Below are 19,241 nucleotides of genomic sequence, written 5' to 3'. Positions count from 1 at the left end.
TGTCTCAGTGACACATCGCGTTCGAATTACACTGATAAATGTCACTGATTAACGTCACTCATTAATTAGCGACAGGTCAGAAGGACGCAACTTGTCAAAAGACACTGCTCTTGGTGGGATGGGTTCTCATTGGATGGGTCTCCCTCCCTGACACCTGACCATGTGATAAGATGGCATTAGGCAATAGCCGATGTAATACTAAGCTTAGCTTTTTCTGCCCTTAACAAGAGAATAATGCCAAGTCATTGTTTACTGCTCCCCAGTGTGACCTTTAGTGAGCTAGTGATACTTCATAACATTTCAACCAAGCTGCGTTTCATTAGTGTCCGTCTTCCCTGCGTCATTATCTCCTCATTATCGGTACTGTCTTTTTATTATCCTGAGGGTTTCATCAGGGACTGTTCAGGAGAAGTGACTTTTCATAACGTTCAGATAGAAATGTCTTTTCTAGCGCAGACACATGGGTATGTCATGTAGCATACAGAGTTGTGCCAGCTCTAAGCACATATTTTCTTCTTTAATTTACCTGAAATTGAAGGGCAGTTCACTTGCCTTCCTCATTTGTGTTTGTTCGCTCTTTCATTTTTCTCTGTGGTTTATTAATTACAGTAGATTACTCAACACMGTTACAAGAGTGGTCAATGTGGTTATATTGACCTATCTTATCACTCTGGTGGAGTTGTCAACAAAGGCTTAATTAATGATTAGTCGCCTAGTTGGCACAGGCCTACATTAGGTTTGCCAAAAGAACCAAAGGGCAGTGTTGTACGATTGTGAAGTTCTTTTGAAATGTACTAATACTGAAGAATCAGAATACACAAATGGGCATGCACGCACACGGACACATGCACAAACACACACATGCACAAACACACACACACACACGCACACACACACATGGCACCTTAGGAGAGGATGTTGTTAAAGGTGCTAACCCCCCCGGAAGGTCACATGGTCCTTATCTAATTCCCTGTGGTATCTTTAGGGTCAGGTGGGGTTGTAAACACAACATACAGATATTATACACAACTCTTACACAACGCTCACTCAATATTGAACTGCATTTTACTCAATACAAAGAAGACTAGAGAAACAAGGGAAGACAGTCAGAGATGTGTTGCAATACTTCATTTTAAGCCCAGATAAGTAGATCCCGGGTTAAAACTATGATGATGTTCTAATTATATTTATATCGGAACAAAACAGCTAAAAGGATATGCCTAGCTAGTTACCTTGGTAGCTAGGTAGCTAGGTAGATAGTTAGCTTGGTAGCTTGGTAGCTAGTTACCTTGGTAGCTAGGTAGCTAGGTAGATAGTTAGCTTGGTAGCTTGGTAGCTAGGTAGCTTGGTAGCTTTCAAGATAGCAACATCAATCTGGGATTCAACTTTTTTCTAAAATGACTTCCGCTAATTGACTTCCTCAAGCATGGTAAGACAAAGGAGCTCAAATGTTTAATCACACCAAAAACACAGCAGATACTGTTTGTTTAGAAGAAGGATGACATTTAACTAGGATTTAAAACTAGGTTTTGTGCAGTTTAGAGTTCATGGTTATGGAGGCCAAAGTCTGATTGATGATCAGATCCGATACTTTAGTTAATGGACAGCCATGTGGTGTGTGTGTGTGTGTGTGTGTGTGGTTGACGTGGATTTGATGAGGGGACAGGTCGAACACTGATAAAGACGGTAACTAGCTAGTAAAGGAGTGCACGGGGAAAGATGATGACTGACAGGCGACAGACAGGTGAAGATGACAGCTGTTATTGACTGAATGACACTTTTTATTTTTGCCTTTGACAGTGTGTGAATAACACTTTGACTCCAAGATTCTGCAGAAACCAGTTGATCTGRGTGGGCATCTGATCTGCACAGAGCATCATACACACACATCATCTGTAGGCTGGCCAGGTGTAAGCTACAGGTTTAGGCACAGATGCYTATAGATGGGACAGAGGGACAGGTCCAGGCTAACAAACAGGTATTGGGGATGAAGGAGAGAGGGCAGGTACCAGACAAAGATCCCTGGCCAGTGGCCCCAGAGGTCAGAAAGATGGGGGTTAAGGGACCCAGCTTTAAGCCCCAAATGGAGGGGGTGAAGCGGACTCTGAGGGTGACGAACCCCTTGGCTCGGGAGTGTTTGGGAGAGCTGATGGGAACATTTGTTCTGCTGGTGAGTAGCCTAGCTTCTAAAGCCTTACTGTTCAAAATGGAAAACATAAAGCACACTATTTTTATAGACAGAAGAGAAAAAATACAAAATATATTATATATATGTGTGTATATATGTGTGTGTGACATATGCACGGTATAATGAAGTGCTTACTTGCAGGTTTTCCTCTCAACATTGCAACCACAAAAAATAATTGAGATAATCTGAGTAAACAGTAAGTAGACAAATGACCACCAGTCAACACCACTTATTGCAACCATGTTCATACATGCAGTGGTGTAAAGTACTTAAGTAAAAATACTTTAAAGTGCAACTTAAGTTGTTTTTGGGGCTATCTGTTTTTTACCACTTTGACTTTTACTCCACTATATTCCTGAAGAAAATAATGTACTTTTTACTCCATGCATTTTCCCTGACACCCAAAAGTACTCATTACATTTTGCATTCTTAGCAGGACAGGAAAATGGTCAAATTTATGCACGTATCAAGAGAACATCCCTGGTCATCCCTACTGCCTCTGATCTGGCGGACTCACAAAACACACATGCTTCGTTTGTAAATGAGTGTTGGAGCGTGCTCCTGGCTTTTTTAAATACTAGAATATGGTGACGTCTGGTTTGCTTTATATAAGGAATTTGAAAAATGTGTACTTTTATTTTTATTTGAGCAATTACATATACTTTGGATACTTATGTATATTTAAAACCAAATACTTTTAGACTTTTACTCAAGTAGTATTTTACCTGGTGACATTCACTTTCACTTGAGTTCTATTAAGGTATCTTCACTTTTAAGTATGACAATTGGGTACTTTTTCCACCACTGCCTGCGTCGAAATGTGAACATATTTTTTATCAGTATCTTCGTATTACAGGTATCTTATGAAAAAGTAATTTGGTACATTATGACTTGATAGAAGTGATAGCTTGAAGCTTAACCAGAGAGGTTTTAGCTGTATGGCATCTTTGTTCAACTCTGAGCGGTTGTTTTGGGCCAGGCAAGTTAACCCCTCTCCCATTTTGGCACCGTGACTCGCTACCCAAACCAGTGCAACTGGTTTCAAGTGGCAAGAGACATCATGTTCTCCTACTGCTATCTAGTGGATGGACTGGGAATCAGCAGGGAATATAAAAATATACAAAACATTAAGAACACCTTAGAGGTTGCTGGATCGAATCCCCGATCTGACAAGGTACAAATCTGTCGATCCTTCCTGAACAAGGCAGTTAACCCACTTGTTCCCGGTAGGCCGTCATTTAAATAAGAATTTGTTCTTAAATTAAACTAAGGCTACCGCCGCCCCGAAATTTATGAAAAAAATATAATGATAACATTCCCCCCATGAGGGTGATTTGGTCATTGACTGGCAGAAAGGATACCCTCAAAGGTGGAAAACGTGTTTTGACTCACGCAATTTTTTTTTTTTTACCAAGTTAACTTCTCAAAAAGACATTGATTGGGTGATACGACGCCAGATGACGGAGAAGGAAAGTAGGTGTATGTGTGTTCAACGATTTGCTTGTTGGCTGGGTGTGACTGTCAGTCATTAATATGGGCAGTATTGTTACAGTTTCTACTGTATGTTAGTCCGTGACCGTCAGGTCTATTCCAGCTTGTCCATGCGTTCATGTGTCTGTGTGCAGGCTGAGACCTTGCTGAATCACACAGCTGAGGAAGGGAAAGTGCTAGAACTGGATGTCCTTCTAGCCATGGCTGCAGTGTACTGTACCTGTCTGTTCATGTTCCCTCTCTTTCTTTTACAGTTTCTCCCTTGAGCTCCTCTCTTTCCCCTCTCTATCACATCCCCTCACACCCCCTTTACCTCTACTCTACTTGCGCTTTGCTTCTCTAATTCTCTCTTTCTCCCTCCTTCCCTCTCCCCTCCACTCTCTCATCTCCTCCCTCACGATATTCTTTCAACCTGGAGTCAGGGGTAGACATAACATAGAAAACTTAAGTAATGTGAATAAATGATGGTTAATACGTGATAAGCAGTAATGGACAGTCACTACCATCATGGGACTTTTATTCATTGTTTTATTCTGTGTTGTTGCAGCATTCATCCTACATAATGCATAGTGCATTTAATGTAAAAAAAATAATTGTACCCGAAAATGAACCGACCTCAAAAAGCAGTAATCGCTCAGCACTAAACGTTGAATATCATACTAATTTGAGTATCCCGGATTTATATTTACTATGTTACGTCTAGTCTATGAGACCAGACTGCCTCTTTAATCTAACTTGACTTTATCTCTGTCTCCCTTCTCTCCCCCTCTGTCTTCCTCTAGATGTTTGGCTGTAGTGCATCAGCCCAGGTGAAGACCAGTAGAGAGACTAAGGGACAGTACCTCTCAGCCAACATGGCCTTCTCTGTAGGGGTCATGTCTGCCATGTACCTCTGCAAGGGGYTCTCAGGTAAACCCTACTACACCTTTCATCCCAAACCAACTCCCATCCCAATCCTTGGACTAGACTAAATACTGTCATTTTCTCCACTTTAAACAACAACTCATACAGTATACAGTATGTACAGTACAGAGGAGGCTGGTGGGAGGAGRTATASGAGGACGGGCTCATTGTAATGGCTGGAATGGAATTAATGGAACGAAGTCAAACGTGGTGTCCATATATTTTATGTGTTTGATACCGTTCCAATAKTTCCGTTCCAGCCATTACAATGAGCCCGTCCTCCTATAGCTCCTCCCACCAGCCTCCACTGGTAGAGTACATTGCTGCTTCAATGACAAACTAATCCCGTTTTACATTCCCTGGGAAACCATGTGTTTGATGTATTTCATACCGTTCCAATAATTCCGTTCCAGCCATTACAATGAGCCCGTCCTCCTATAGCTCCTCCCACCAGCCTCCACTGGTAGAGTACATTGCTGCTTCAATGACAAACTGACAACCCTAATCCTAAAATGAATACACATAGCAAATTCTTCCATGTTAAATCAACACTGACAGACAAATATGTTATCATGAAAATGTTATTATTCAACACAATACAAGTATTTAATAAGGCCTTAGGTTGAGGGCCTAGTTTTATCCTGACACAGTAGCCTGCAAATCATGCTCAGGCCTGCAAGTCACGTTATGATGGCTTGCAAAGTGATGTAATTCACATTGGATTACAGACAGAGTGGGGATATCCAACATTTTGGCTACCTAAACCATCTAAACTGGAACAACCACTTCAATAACGGGCGCAATAAATCCAGGTTGGATTAGTTTAGAAAAATGTAGGTTATTTACATTTAAGTCGTATAAGATTAATGAATCAACAGTACATTCAAAAAACATAGATATTGAAATAAACAATTCCAAAAATCCACCTGCAATAGAGCATGTTGGGAAATATGATAATGATGGGTGTGGTTTTGGTTTAACACTGGTTATTAACACCAACGTTTGGGTTCTTTTTACAGCAATGAGTGTAAATTTAACACTTACAGAGGTAATTGAACACCTGAATCAACACTAGGAATGTTACTGAAAAATCAACACTAGATAACACTGGACAGTTTGCCGTGCACCATGACTAAGCTTGATTTCCTTAACGTTTCTTATATGTCTGTACTCTCCCATTCTACATATTTAGACCATACTGGCCATGTCAGTCTGGCAACAGTAATAGACGTAGGGGTGGTGTGAAATGGTCACACCAGCGCCCAGACTTCTATATGACTGTAACATTACTGTGGTCACACAGTGCTAGCTGTCTGTAATGTCCTGGTGATTCATTCTGCATCAGGCTGTTACTGTAATGGCCACAACTCTCCAAGGTCTCACTCCGCCCACAACACCTCTCACTCTTTTAGTGTGTTGTGTGTGTGTGTTGTGTGTGTGGTGTGTGTGTGTGTGTGGCCTGTACGTGTGTGTGTGTGTGTGTGTGTGTGTGTGTGTGACGTGCGCGTGATGTTCACAGATTTAGTGGGTGAGATCATAAACAGGAGGTTGACTGATTCTCCCCCCTCTCTTCTCCTCCCCCTCTCTTCTCCCCCCCCTCCATCTCTCCCCCCTTCTTCTCCTCCCCCTCTCTTCTCCTCCCCCCTCCACTCTCTCTTATCTCTCCTCTCTCTCTCTCCTGTAGGAGCCCATCTGAACCCACGCGTCACTCTGAGTTTCTGTTCGTTGGGCAGGGTGCCCTGGGTGAAGCTGCTCCCATACACTCTGTGTCAAGTGCTGGGAGCTTACCTGGCCTCTGGCCTGGTCTTCCTGGTCTACTATGGTCAGTCAGACACACTCACACACCAGTCCCACCAATCACTGGTGTCATGTCAGCTTGTCACATGCATATTCAGTAGCAGAGTAGTAAGACATTATGATATAGTGTGCCATGATAACTGTCACTGACCAACCAGCTCCTCGTCTGTGCAATGTCTATCAATGACGTCAGATGCTATCATGAACAACAGCTCCCTCTCTCTGTCAGATGCTATCATGAACAACCAGCTCCCTCTCTGTCAGATGCTATCATGAACAACCAGCTCCCTCTTCTGTCATGACTACATGAACAACCAGCTCCCTCTCTCTGTCAGATCTATCATGAACACCAGCTCCTCTCTCTTGTCAGATGCTATCATGAACAACAGCTCCTCTCTCTGTCAGATGCTATCATGATATCCATCTCTCTGTCAGATGCTATCAGAACAACCAGCTCCCTCTCCTGTATGATGATAACAAGCTGCAGCTCCTCTTCAGATGCTATCATGAACAACCAGCTCCCTCTCTCTGTCAGATGCTATCATGAACAACCAGCTCCCTCCTCTCTGTCAGATGCTATCATGAACAACCAGCTCCCTCTCTCTGTCAGATGCTATATGAACAACCAGCTCCCTCTCTGTCAGATGCTATCATAACAACCAGCTCCCCTCTCTGTCAGATGCTATCATGAACAACAGCTCCCTCTCTGTCAGATGCCTATATCATGAACAACCAGCTCCCTCTCTCTGTGAGATGCTATCATGAAACAACAAGCTCCTCTCTTGTCAGATGCTATCATGAACAACCAGCTCCTCTCTTCTGTCAGATGCTATCATGAACAACCGCTCCCTCTCTCTGTCAGATGCTATCATGAACAGAGCTCCTCTCTCTGTCAGATGCTATCATGAACAACCAGCTCTCTCTCTGTCAGATGCTATCATGAACAACCAGCTCCCTCTCTTTTCAGATGCTATCATGAACAACCAGCTCCCTCTCTGTCAGATGCTATCATGAACAACCAGCTCCCTCTCTTGTCAGATGCTATCATGAACAACCAGCTCCTCTCTCTGTCAGATGCTATCATGAACAACCAGCTCCCCTCTCTCTGTCAGATGCTATCATGAAACAACCAGCTCCCTCTCTTGTCAGATGCTATATGAACAACAGCTCCCTCTCTTTGTCAGATGCTATCATGAACAACCAGCTCCTCTCTCTTGTAATGCTATCATGACACCACTCCCTCTCTCTGTCAATGCTATCATGAACAACCAGCTCCTCTCTCTGTCAGATGCTATCATGAACAACCAGCTCCCTCTCTCTGTCAGATGCTATCATGAACAACCAGCTCCCTCTCTCTGTCAGATGCTATCATGAACACCAGCTCCCTCTCTCTGTCAGATGCTATCATGAACACAGCTCCTCTCTCTGTCAGATGCTATCATGGACTTCAGTGGAGGGAATTTGACAGTGTATGGGGCTAATGAGACGGCGTCCATCTTTGCCACCTATCCCGGAGAGCACCTATCTCTCAGCAGCAGCATCCTAGACCAGGTCAGACCAATATGATACAGTATGAAGCAGGAACGGAAGATGGTGGGTTGTCACTAACTCAAAAGGCACTCACTCATCTGAGCCATCTTTGTTGCAGGTGAATGGTAAACGCTGAATAAGATGAGAAAAAGAAGAAACCCTCAACTGATCTTGATAGTATCACTGCTCTTTAATAACTTTACGTATCGGCCTCAAGGCCTTCCTCAGAGCGTTTGGCCTTCGTCACTAACCGCCACAGCCACAAAGTCATAAACCCTGCCTATTTTCTACAATTTCTCTTCTTAAAATCTGATTTTAAACCTAACCCTAACCTGAGTTATTGACATAGCCTTGTTCTATTCAATGTTCTCTACCTATATAGTACCTAAATACCAATTCCATGTTAAGTTCAAAAGAATACAAGATAACAGTGTTGACACCATTCAAACCAATGAGGGATTGGAACTTTATCTCAGAATCATCTTTTTGCAGATAGAACCTTATCGTCCCAAGCGCTCGTCCTGTATTTCCTGGTTTCACAAATTTCTCATATTCTATAGGTGGTGGGCACTGCCATGTTGATGCTCTGCATTCTCCCATTGGATGACCAGAAGAATAGTCCTGCCCCCGACGCTCTGATCCCGCCCATCGTTGCCGTGGTAGTCCTGGGGATCGGCATGTCGATGTCGTCCAATTGCGGCGGAGCGATAAACCCTGCCCGTGACCTGGGGCCACGCCTCTTGACACTGACCGCCGGCTGGGGCACTGAGGTGTTCACGTACGTCTTCTAACACACAAACACATTTTGACCTGAYTCAGCAGGTGTGCAACATGTCAGGTATTACAGGAAGTGGTCAGGGGGTCAGTTAAGTGCACGGGAGAGAAGAGTGAACCATATGAAAGGAGTGGACTACTCCTGGACTAGAGCTAGATCTGCTTTGTGTGTTTGTGTGTTTGTGAATGTGTTGGTGCCAAGTGGTGCCACGCACAGGAGGCTGCTGAGGGGAGGATGACTCATAATAATGGCTGGAATGAAGTGAATCAAACACATAGAAACCATGTGTTTGATGTGTTCGATACTGTTCCATTTATTCCATTCCGGCCATTCCTATGAGCCGGTTCMCCCCAATTAAGGTGCCACCAGCCGCCTGTTGTGCCAAGTGTGCCCGTAAGGCACTTTATGTCTATAGGAACATCTACCAGCGGATACCAATGTGCTAYACCAGGCACATGACGGACACACAGACACCGTWTTTCAATTTGGAACTGGGCACGAGTTGTTAAAGTGAAGTTGATTGACTTGCAGACTTGGTAACTAATCCTCCCTCCTCCTCGTCTCTCTAGGTGTTATAACTACTGGTTCTGGGTTCCCATGATGGCTCCTCTGCTGGGAGGGATGGTGGGCTCTGGGATGTATCTGGTCTTCATCGCATGGCACCTGCCTGACCTTCCAACGAACCCCCCCATAGACAGCTTCTCTACCAAGCCCACCACGGAGGTGTGGACGCAGCCCCCAGCACCAGAGAAGGAAGGGGTGGAGTTGAAAACTGCTGTGTTCTAGAAAGGGTAGAGACAGTCAGACTGTTGAAGTGAGAATGTGCGCATTGAGCGGAAATCTTTTCATTTGAATCACTGAATTCCAYCTGACTTGCAAGAGACTCCTACTAGATGTGACCCACTGGGCAAAAACTGGTGAATCAACGTTGTTTCCATGTCATTTCAACCCCCAAAATGAATGGGATGATGTTGAATCAACGTGAAAAACTGATTGGATTTGCAAAAYCCCATCAATATAACGGCATTTCATCTTATTTTCACCCAACTTTTCACCTAATTCCAATGTTGTTGATTTCACGTTGAATTCACTTTAGTTGACAACCCAACCATATGTCAATCAAAACTAGATGTTGAACTGACAGCTTTGCCCAGTGGMGAGACATTTCTCTGGCTGTTTCCTATAGGAGAAAGGACATGCTAACAGACTGATGGGAGAACATTTGTCCAAGCCTCCTCTCCTGTCATTTTGTTCTATTGAGATGCTACTGCTGATTGAGGATCAGGTGTATATATTAGTAGTGAGCTTCAAAAACACACAGTCAGAGGTGAAAGGAGAAATTGATATTATGATTAGAGCCAGGCGTTCTGGTTGTTTTTTGAGGGTTTTATCTTTGACAGGTATTTACAACATTATCCACTGGGTTTGCTGCAGGCAGAAAATCCAAGGAAAAGCTCTTTAATTGAAACGAGCTGTCTCCAATCAATAATTAATTGTTTGGTTGTGAGTGAGTGTTTCGGGGAGGGGGGCGCCTAAGCTAGGGGAAGTGTAGCTCAAGCCAGGGGAGGCGTAGCTCAAGCCAGGGGAGGCGTAATTGCACAAAGCCTATTATTTGGCAGAGAATGCTATTTGTATACTGAACAAAAATATAAACGCCACATGTAAAGTGTTGTTCCCATGTTTCACGAGCTGAAATAAAAGATCCATACACACAAAAAAAAGCTTATTTCTCTCATTTTGTGCACAAATCTGTTTACATACCTGTTAGTGAGCATTTTTCCTTTACCAAGACAATTCATCCACCTGACAGGTGTGGCATCTCAAGAAGCTGATTAAACAGCATGATCATTACACAGGTGCACCTTGTGCTGGGGACAATAAAAGGCCACTCTAAAATGTGCAATTTTGTCACACAACACAACGCCACAGATGTCTCAAGTTTTGAGGGAGTGTGCAATTGGCATGCTGACTGCAGGAATATCCACCAGAGTTGTTGCCAGATAATTWAATGTTCATTTCTGTACCWRAAGCCGCCTCCAACGTCGTTTTTGAGAATTTGGCAGAACGTCCGACCAGCSTCACAACRGCAGACCATGTATAACCTTCTTCACCTGCAGGATTGAGACCAGCCACCTGGACAGCTGATGAAACTGAGTATTTCTGTCTATAATAAAGCCCTTTTGTGGGGAAAACTCATTCTGATTGGCTGGGCCTGCTCCCCAGTGGGTGGGCCTATACCCACCTATGGCTGCGCTCCTGAGCAGTCATGTGAAACCCATAGATTAGYGCRTAATGAATTTATTTCAATTGACTGATTTCCTTATATGAACTATAACTTAGTAAAATCGTTGCATGTTGCGTTTATATTTTTCAATATAGATCAGTGATTAAACACCTCACTTTGCTCAAGCTGATCCTCTCCAAGACTCAATCCCTGATCATTGGAGGTTGTAAAAATGGGGCAGTTAGGACAGTTCAAGGGGAGAAGCTATGAATCCAACCAGAAAATATAAAAAAAACTCTACATCAGAATATCGCTTGAAAAAGAGCGTGCCAATGAAAACAATTCTGAAAAACCTGCAATGTAGCATTATATTATAAATGGAAAGACAGGATACACAGCCATCGGAAATAAAATAAACACATTACACTGTCTGAGAAGAACACACATCATTGTGTGTCAGTGTATTTGTCTGTAGTTTATGGAGATGCTTTCAGTTTTTTTTACCTCCGTTCATTACATGTGTGTGTCACGATTGTCGTATTGTGGAAGAGAGGAGGACCAAGGCGCAGCGTGATAACAATACATCTTCTCTTTATTTGAAGACGAAACGACACTGACAAACTAAACAAAACAACTAACGTGAAGCTATATAAACAATAAGTGCAGACACAGGGAACTTAGACATAGACAATCACCCACCACCTACCTAATGACTATGGTTGCCTAAATATGGCTCCCAATCAGAGACAACGATAGACCCAGCTGTCTCTAATTGGAGAACCAATCTAGGCAACCATAGACATACTACACCTAGACTAAACACTGCCCATAAACATACATAAAGTTGATGGTTCCATGATGTTTATAAAACATGATATTTGCAGTATAAAGGTGATGGTTCCATGATGTTATAAAACATGATTTTGCAGTATAAAGGTGATGGTTCCATGATGTTTATAAAACATTATATTTGCAGTATAAAGGTGATGGTTCCATGATGTTTATAAAACTTATATTTGCAGTATAAGGTGATGGTTCCATGATGTTGTATAAACATTATATTTGCAGTATAAGGTGATGGTTCATGAATTTTTAAAACATTATATTTGCAGTATAATGGTGATGGTTCATGATGTTTATAAAACATTATATTTGCAGTATAAAGTTGATGGTTCCATGATGTGTATAAAACATTATATTTGCAGTATAAAGGTGATGGTTCATGAATTTTATAAACATTATATTTGCAGTATAATTGGTGATGGTTCCATGATGTTTATAAAACATTATATTTGCATTATAAAGTTGATGGTTCCATGATGTTTATAAAACATGATATTTGCAGTATAAAGGTGATGGTTCCATGATGTGTATAAAACATGATATTTGCAGTATAAAGGTGAGTGGATGTTCCCCCTTTCTCAATATATTGGATCTTTGTCCAGCTCCTGTCAAAAGTTTGGATGTGCGTAAAACCCTCCATAGTCTAATTTGCCTTGTCTATGTTATAAGTCCACCGGGAGCATTAATGGTGCCTGTAACTGTATTTAGACGGCCTATATTTGGAACATGTTGTTCTTTCATTTTTATTGCAATTTGGTTCTAATTATACATTGTCATTTTACGCCTTATCAATAGCCTTCTGAATTTAATCTTGGTTATTGACTATGTTTGGCATGTCCACGTCCAGACTGCAATTTACAGTAGGCCTAGCCCCTATATCAGTGTGAATGCTATAGCCTATGTTTAACAATGCATCTCCATATTGAAGCAGTGCAATTGCAACAATGTGGACTGCAAACATGTTCAACATATTACAAATATGGGGCAGGCTATTTAACAAACTAGACTATAACATGGAACTAGACTAACATTCCAATTGGAGTTGATTCGAAGGCAATACATAAAAGACCCTAAATACACAACTTGAAGCAACCCCATATTTAGCCATGGAGTACTTTCGGATCCTTGACACACCCACAACTCAAAACCCATCCTTTTCGCGCCACTGCCAGCTACTGTGCCCATAATTATGGTTGTGAAAATAGCAAAAAAAAAWRTGATACACCTTGTACCTATTTCTGTCAAGAACTGCAACGCTGCTGGGTTTTTGACACTCAACAGTTACCTGTGTGTATCAAGAATGGTCCACCACACAAAGGACATCCAGCCCACTTGACACAACCGTGTGAAGCATTGGCCAGCATCCCTGTGGAACACTTTCGATACTTTGTCCATGGGGGGGTCCACCAGGGATGTGGTGACATGTGTCCTACAGTGAGAGTGTTTACTCTCTCCACCATGACCTACTCACACTGATAATGACATCAATTGTTGCTCTCTACTCCTCTCTCTCTTCCCTCACACAACTATCGCTTCATCGTTCATGAAAGGTTGTGTTTCTGCCCAAATTCTCTCTCTCTCTCCCTTTCCACCCCATCTTTCCCTCTCTCCAGGGCAAGTAACACATTGTATCATTTGACCTCTGGCCTTCAAAAGGAGATTTCCCTCACATCCAAGCATATCGCTCCCTCTCTCACTGGAAACACTGGACATTTTGGAAAGTTTTTTGGCATTGCCTGTAGACAGTGTGAGAAGACAAGTGTGTGTGTTTTTGTCTGAGTMTGTGTGTGGAGCATCCATGGTTTAGTGTGTTTTAGATGTTGACGTAGATGTTGACTACATCAGAGAACGTGCTGGAACCACGCATTACAGCACTCAGGGGTTCCTGTTGCTCTGCATTTTATCTATTCATTTCATCACTTTCTTTATTCTGTTTAGAGGTTCATCTGTTCAGGTAGAGAGCTCTAGCAGTTCTAAAGCCATCAGCTTTTTAGTTCATCTTTGGTGCTGATAGTTGCACCTGCTTGTGTCTCAGTGCAGTAGTGTCAGTGTTAAAGTATCAGTGTCGTTTCAGTCAGTCCTCCTGGAAGTGTGTGCAGCGTCACTGTTGTATTAGCATTGTGTGAGCTTGTCTGGGACATTTCAGTCAGTCCTCCTGGAAGTGTGTGCAGCGTCACTGTTGTATTAGCAWTGTGTGTGAGCTTGTCTGGGACATTTCAGTCAGTCCTCCTGGAAGTGTGTGCAGCGTCACTGTTGTATTAGCATTGTGTGAGCTTGTCTGGGACATTTCAGTCAGTCCTCCTGGAAGTGTGTGCAGCGTCACTGTTGTATTAGCATTGTGTGTGAGCTTGTCTGGGACATTTCAGTCAGTCCTCCTGGAAGTGTGTGCAGCGTCACTGTTGTATTAGCATTGTGTGAGCTTGTCTGGGACATTTCAGTCAGTCCTCCTGGAAGTGTGTGCAGCGTCACTGTTGTATTAGCATTGTGTGAGCTTGTCTGGGACATTTCAGCATAGAGTCAGTGCTGCAGTCTTAGTGTATGTAAGTGAGTGCAGGGTCGGTGTTGTGGTCTCAGTATTAAGTATCCCAGGCGGTGTGTGTTGATGTGTGAGAGAGAGATGGAGAAGCCTCTCTTCAGAGAACGTCTAGCAGAGTGTATGGGAATGTACATCATGGTTGTGAGAACACCTCTGCTATATGCAACCTGACCGTAACCATCGACCACAGCCATTTTCTTTTTCATGCTTTATGGTCCTGGGATGTTGTGTTGTGTCTGTCCAGTTGTTTTGTGTTATCATGACACAAGGCGAGACCCAGATGCAGACACAGGAGGCAGATGGTTGGAGTCTTACAATGTTAATTAATCCAAAAGGAGTAGGCAAGAGAATGGTCGTGGACAGGCAAAAGGTCAAAACCAGATCAGAGTCCAGGAGGTACAGAATGGCAGACAGGCTCGTGGTCAAGGCAGGCAGAATGGTCAGGCAGACAGGTACAAAGTCCAGAAACAGGCAAGGGCCAAAACCGGGAGGGATAGAAAAAGGAGAAATGCAAAAAGCAGGAGAGCGGGGAAACCGCTGGTTGACTTGGAAATATACAAGACGAACTGTCACCGAGAGACAGGAAACACAGGGATAAATACAGTGGGGAAAATAAGTGACACCTGGAGGGGGTGGAGACAATCACAGGGAGAGGTGTCTAGATGGAATTTGTATTTGTGGTCGTGACGACTGGACCTTTTTTGGAACTCCATTGTTTTTGTCTTACTGAGATTTACTGTCAGGGCCCAGGTCTGTCAGGGCCCAGGTCTGTCAGGGCCCAGGTCTGTCCGGGCCCAGGTCTATCAGGGCCCAGGTCTGTCAGGGCCCAGGTCTGTCAGGGCCCAGGTCTGTCCGGGCCCAGGTCTGTCCGGGCCCAGGTCTGACAGAATATGTGCAGAAGACCTATAGGTGCTGCTGTAGGCCCTCCTTGGTTGGGGACAGAAGCACCAGATCATCAGCAAACAGTAGACATTTGACTTCAGATTCTAGTAGGGTGAGGCCGGGTGCTGCAGACTTTTCTAGTGCCGTCGCCAATTCGTTGATATATATGTTGAAGAGGGTGGGGCTTAAGCTGCATCCCTGTCTCACCCCACGGCCCGGTGGGAAGAAATGTGTGTGTTTTTAACCGCACACTTGTTGTTTGTGTACATGGATTTTATAATGTCATATGTTTTACCCCCAACACCACTTTACATCAATTTGTATAGCATGCCAAATTGAGTCGAAGGCTTTTTTGAAATCAACAAAGCATGAGAAGACTTAGCCTTTGTTTTGGTTTGTTTGGTTGTCAATTAGGGTGTGCAGGGTGAATACACGGTCTGTTGTACGGTAATTTGGTAAAAAGCCAATTTGACATTTGCTCAGTACATTGTTTTCATTGAGGAAATGTACGAGTCTGCTGTTAATGATAATGCAGAGGATTTTCCCAAGGTTGCTGTTGACGCATATCCCACGGTGGTTATTGGGGTCAAATTTGTCTCCACTTTTGTGGATTGGGGTGATCAGTCCTTGGTTCCAAATATTGGGGAAGATGCCAGAGCTAAGGATGATGTTAAAGAGTTTTAGTATAGCCAATTGGAATTTGTTGTCTGTATATTTGATCATTTCATTAAGGATACCATCAACACCACATGCCTTTTTGGGTTGGAGGGTTTTTATTTTGTCCTGTAGCTCATTCAAGGTAATTGTTCCTTCTTTTTCCGTAGTGTATTTCTGTATTGTTTTAGAGATTCACCATAGTGAAGGCGTAGACTCAGGTTTTCCGGGTTGGACAGGTTTCTCAATTTCTTTCTTACATTTTTGCATTCTTCATCAAACCATTTGTCATTGTTGTTCATTTTCTTCAGTTTTCTATTTGAGATTTTTAGATTTGATAGGGAATCTGAGAGGTCAAATATACTGTTAAGATTTTCTACTGCCAAGTTTACTATTACAGTGGAACGTTTTCCCCAGGAAATTGTCTAAAAGGGATTGAATTTGTTGTTGCCTAATTGTTTTTTGGTAGGTTTCCAAACTGCATTCCTTCCATCTATAGCATTTCTTAATGTTACTCAGTTCCTTTGGCTTTGATGCCTCATGATTGAGTATTGCTCTGTTCAAGTAGAAGGTGATTTTGCTGTGGTGTGATAGGGGTGTCAGTGGGCTGACTGTGAACGCTCTGAGAGACTCTGGGTTGAGGTCAGTGATAAAGTAGTCTAGCAGTATACTGCAAGAGTGAGCTATAGGTGTACCTACCATAGGAGTCCCCTCGAAGCCTACCATTGACTATGTACATACCCAGCGTGCGACAGAGCTGCAGGAGTTGTGACCCATTTTGTTGGGTTATGTTGTCATAGTTGTGCCTAGGGGGGCATATGGGGGAGGGAATTGCTGTGCTACCTGCTGTCACCTGCACTTTATCTCTCTCTCTCTCTCTCTCTCTCTCTCTCTCTCTCTCTCTCTCTCTCTCTCTCTCTCTCTCTCTCCTTCTCTCTCTTTCTCTCTCTCTTCTCTCTCTCTCTCTCTCTCTCTCTCTTTCTCCTTCTCTCCTCTCTCTCTCTCTCTCTCTCTCTCTCTCTCTCTCTCTCTCTCTCTCTCTCTCTCTCTCTCCGTCTGTGTTCTCTCTTTCTCTAAACTTGTTCCTCCCCTTCATCCTTCTACCTTGTTCTGTCCTTTCAACATATCCCTACATTTTCCTCTCTCCGGATTCCTGCCTTTAGTAGCCTTTGATTGTAATTTGATGATGAAGAAAGGTGTGTGTGTTGTTGAGGAATATGGTTATATAAGAGTGCTTATTTGTACAGTTTTGGCCATTGTAGTCAACAGTTATAGTGTACGTGTTGAGATTGTTTTGGCTGTGTTTGTGAGTTCAGAATAAATTAAATATAAGATATTGTATTTGATTTGTAGCTATGAATATACAAAGCTGGAGAAAAAAATCGCTGCAGCTTTGGTGCTGATGTTGCGCCCCCAAATATAGGCTGTTGTTGTTACCGACCAGCGACAGCAGGGGCTTATGAGATAAATAATAACAAGCACATGGCTGAAGGCTGTTGTTCAAATGCAACCTTCAAATGCAATATTGAGGCGGGAGGTTTTGTGAAATTATGGTGACAAAAAAGGACACTCAAAAGTTCCCCAAACTGTAATAACTAGCTGTCGACATTGTTGAATAATTAAAAATAATATAAAATATCTCCTAAGATTACAAAGAGGATAGTCTATGAGATGAAATTATAGAAATTGCTTGAATATGCGTAGGAGGGTGGTCGAAGTAAACATAGCCCCTCCTTCCTGTTTCTCTTCCCTCGGCTGGGAGCAAGAAATGGCTCTTTGACCTCCGCCAGCATGGTCTGGTGTATCAGTCACCGGCGTCATTACCACAGTCAACCGTCTGTATCCTCGTTTACCGGATCCGTGGCCTTCAAAACAAGGGCAGGCTGTGTCATCACCTCACTTAATAATAGCAGCATGAACCCAGCGAGAGGACTTGGATGTTGTGTTGCTGACAGAAATGTGCACATAGCGTGGACTTGAAAAGGTAGGTTCCATAGCCAGCTAMTCGACAAAATGTAGGCTAGCCAGCTAAACAATTTAATGTCAGYTTCTTTGTTTARTTRGCAGAGATTTTGATTGAGCTAATTTAGCTAGCCATTAACAATGCATTATAATTGTTGCCTGCACTTCAAATGTTCTTGCCACACCTGTGTACAAACTTTTACCTGTTTAGGCCCTACTTTTGTTCGATAACTTGTGAATAATTATCGGTACCTTTGTTGAGTTATTGTGCTTTACACTGACTGCAAGTATAAATCTCTTCCTGAATAAACTTTGCATATGCTATGCTATAAGGGCTATAGTAACTAGCTAGTCAGATGTATTACCCCCCTTTACTATTTGTTGTTATTGATACTGTTAACTACTTGAACTAATAACTATGTTATTACATGCTAATAATATCACGTTATGTATCTCATTTGGTTATTTAGGCAGTGTTTTTTTATATATATATTGGGTCAGTAGGTGATTCATGGTAATGCAGGGATTGGTTGCTTTAATATCCTCAAATTCTTATGTCAGTCTCCAGTGAGAGTTGAGCGGAATTCTGAGCAGCAGCAAGAAAGTTGATTAGATATTCAGCATGTCCCTGGTGTTACCACTCCCCTATCTGCCCTCCTACCTGCCTGCCTCATACTGGCCCTGCTTCCCTGCATCCCTACCTGCCCTTCTACTTCCATTCCTTCCTGCCCTCCTGCCACCCTGCCTGCCTGCCTCATTCCGGTCCTACCTGCCTGCCTCATTCCAGCCCTGCCTGCCTCATTCCGGCCCTACCTGCCCGCCATAAGGGCACTGCAGTCCACAGGGTTATACAGGGAGCCTGAAGAAGAGTGGGAAAGGGAGGGAGGGAAAACGGGAGGGAGGGAGGGCAGGTAGTTTCTTTTCATTTCATATTGTTTAATCTGGCACTCAGCCCAAACCATTCGCTTGTCCTGTTTTGATCTTTAAATATACAGTGGGGGAAAAAGGAGGAAGGTTATGAGTGGAGAGAAGGTGAAAGAGAGGTAGGTATGGAGGGAATTGGTGAGATGAATGGAGAGGTATAGAAGATGGGGGAGAGAGGAACAGAATGTACACAGAGAGAGAGATAGAGACTGGTGTATGTATCTGAAAGCTGATCTGTCCCACTCAGAGAGCAGTTCTTTCTGTGGACTATTGATTTAGGCCCCACCACCATCTCCCTCAGTCTACCAGCTCTGGAACCCTAGACGTTGCCTGTAGATACAGACCTAGGATCAGTTTACTAACCCTTAATCCTAACCCCAACCATAGGGATCAAAATACAAAAATCATTTCATCCACCCTTTGTTTTCCTACAGTATCAGTACAGATGAAGGAAAGGAGATGAGGAGACCACTTAACAGTATTAAAGCTTTGACACAAAACAGTTCTAAACAACAGTTCTAAACAACAGTTC

General features: G+C 43.0%; 1 protein-coding gene across 1 annotated transcript; it reads left to right on the top strand.

Moving 5' to 3' along the window:
- The first annotated feature begins 1,641 nt into the window (after window positions 1-1,641).
- Window positions 1,642-10,338, top strand: LOC112071739 (aquaporin-10). The gene is made up of 6 exons (XM_024139175.2): window positions 1,642-2,170; window positions 4,462-4,588; window positions 6,267-6,404; window positions 7,812-7,930; window positions 8,470-8,687; window positions 9,254-10,338. Exons 1-6 carry the CDS (start codon window positions 1,934-1,936, stop codon window positions 9,468-9,470), a joined length of 1,056 nt encoding a protein of 351 aa, XP_023994943.1. The 5' UTR covers window positions 1,642-1,933; the 3' UTR covers window positions 9,471-10,338.
- Window positions 10,339-19,241: the final 8,903 nt, after the last annotated feature.

This window comes from Salvelinus sp. IW2-2015, unplaced genomic scaffold (genome assembly GCF_002910315.2).
Source record: "Salvelinus sp. IW2-2015 unplaced genomic scaffold, ASM291031v2 Un_scaffold1706, whole genome shotgun sequence".
Taxonomy (NCBI): domain Eukaryota; kingdom Metazoa; phylum Chordata; class Actinopteri; order Salmoniformes; family Salmonidae; genus Salvelinus; species Salvelinus sp. IW2-2015.
This window is presented reverse-complemented; position numbering and strand designations above follow the sequence as displayed.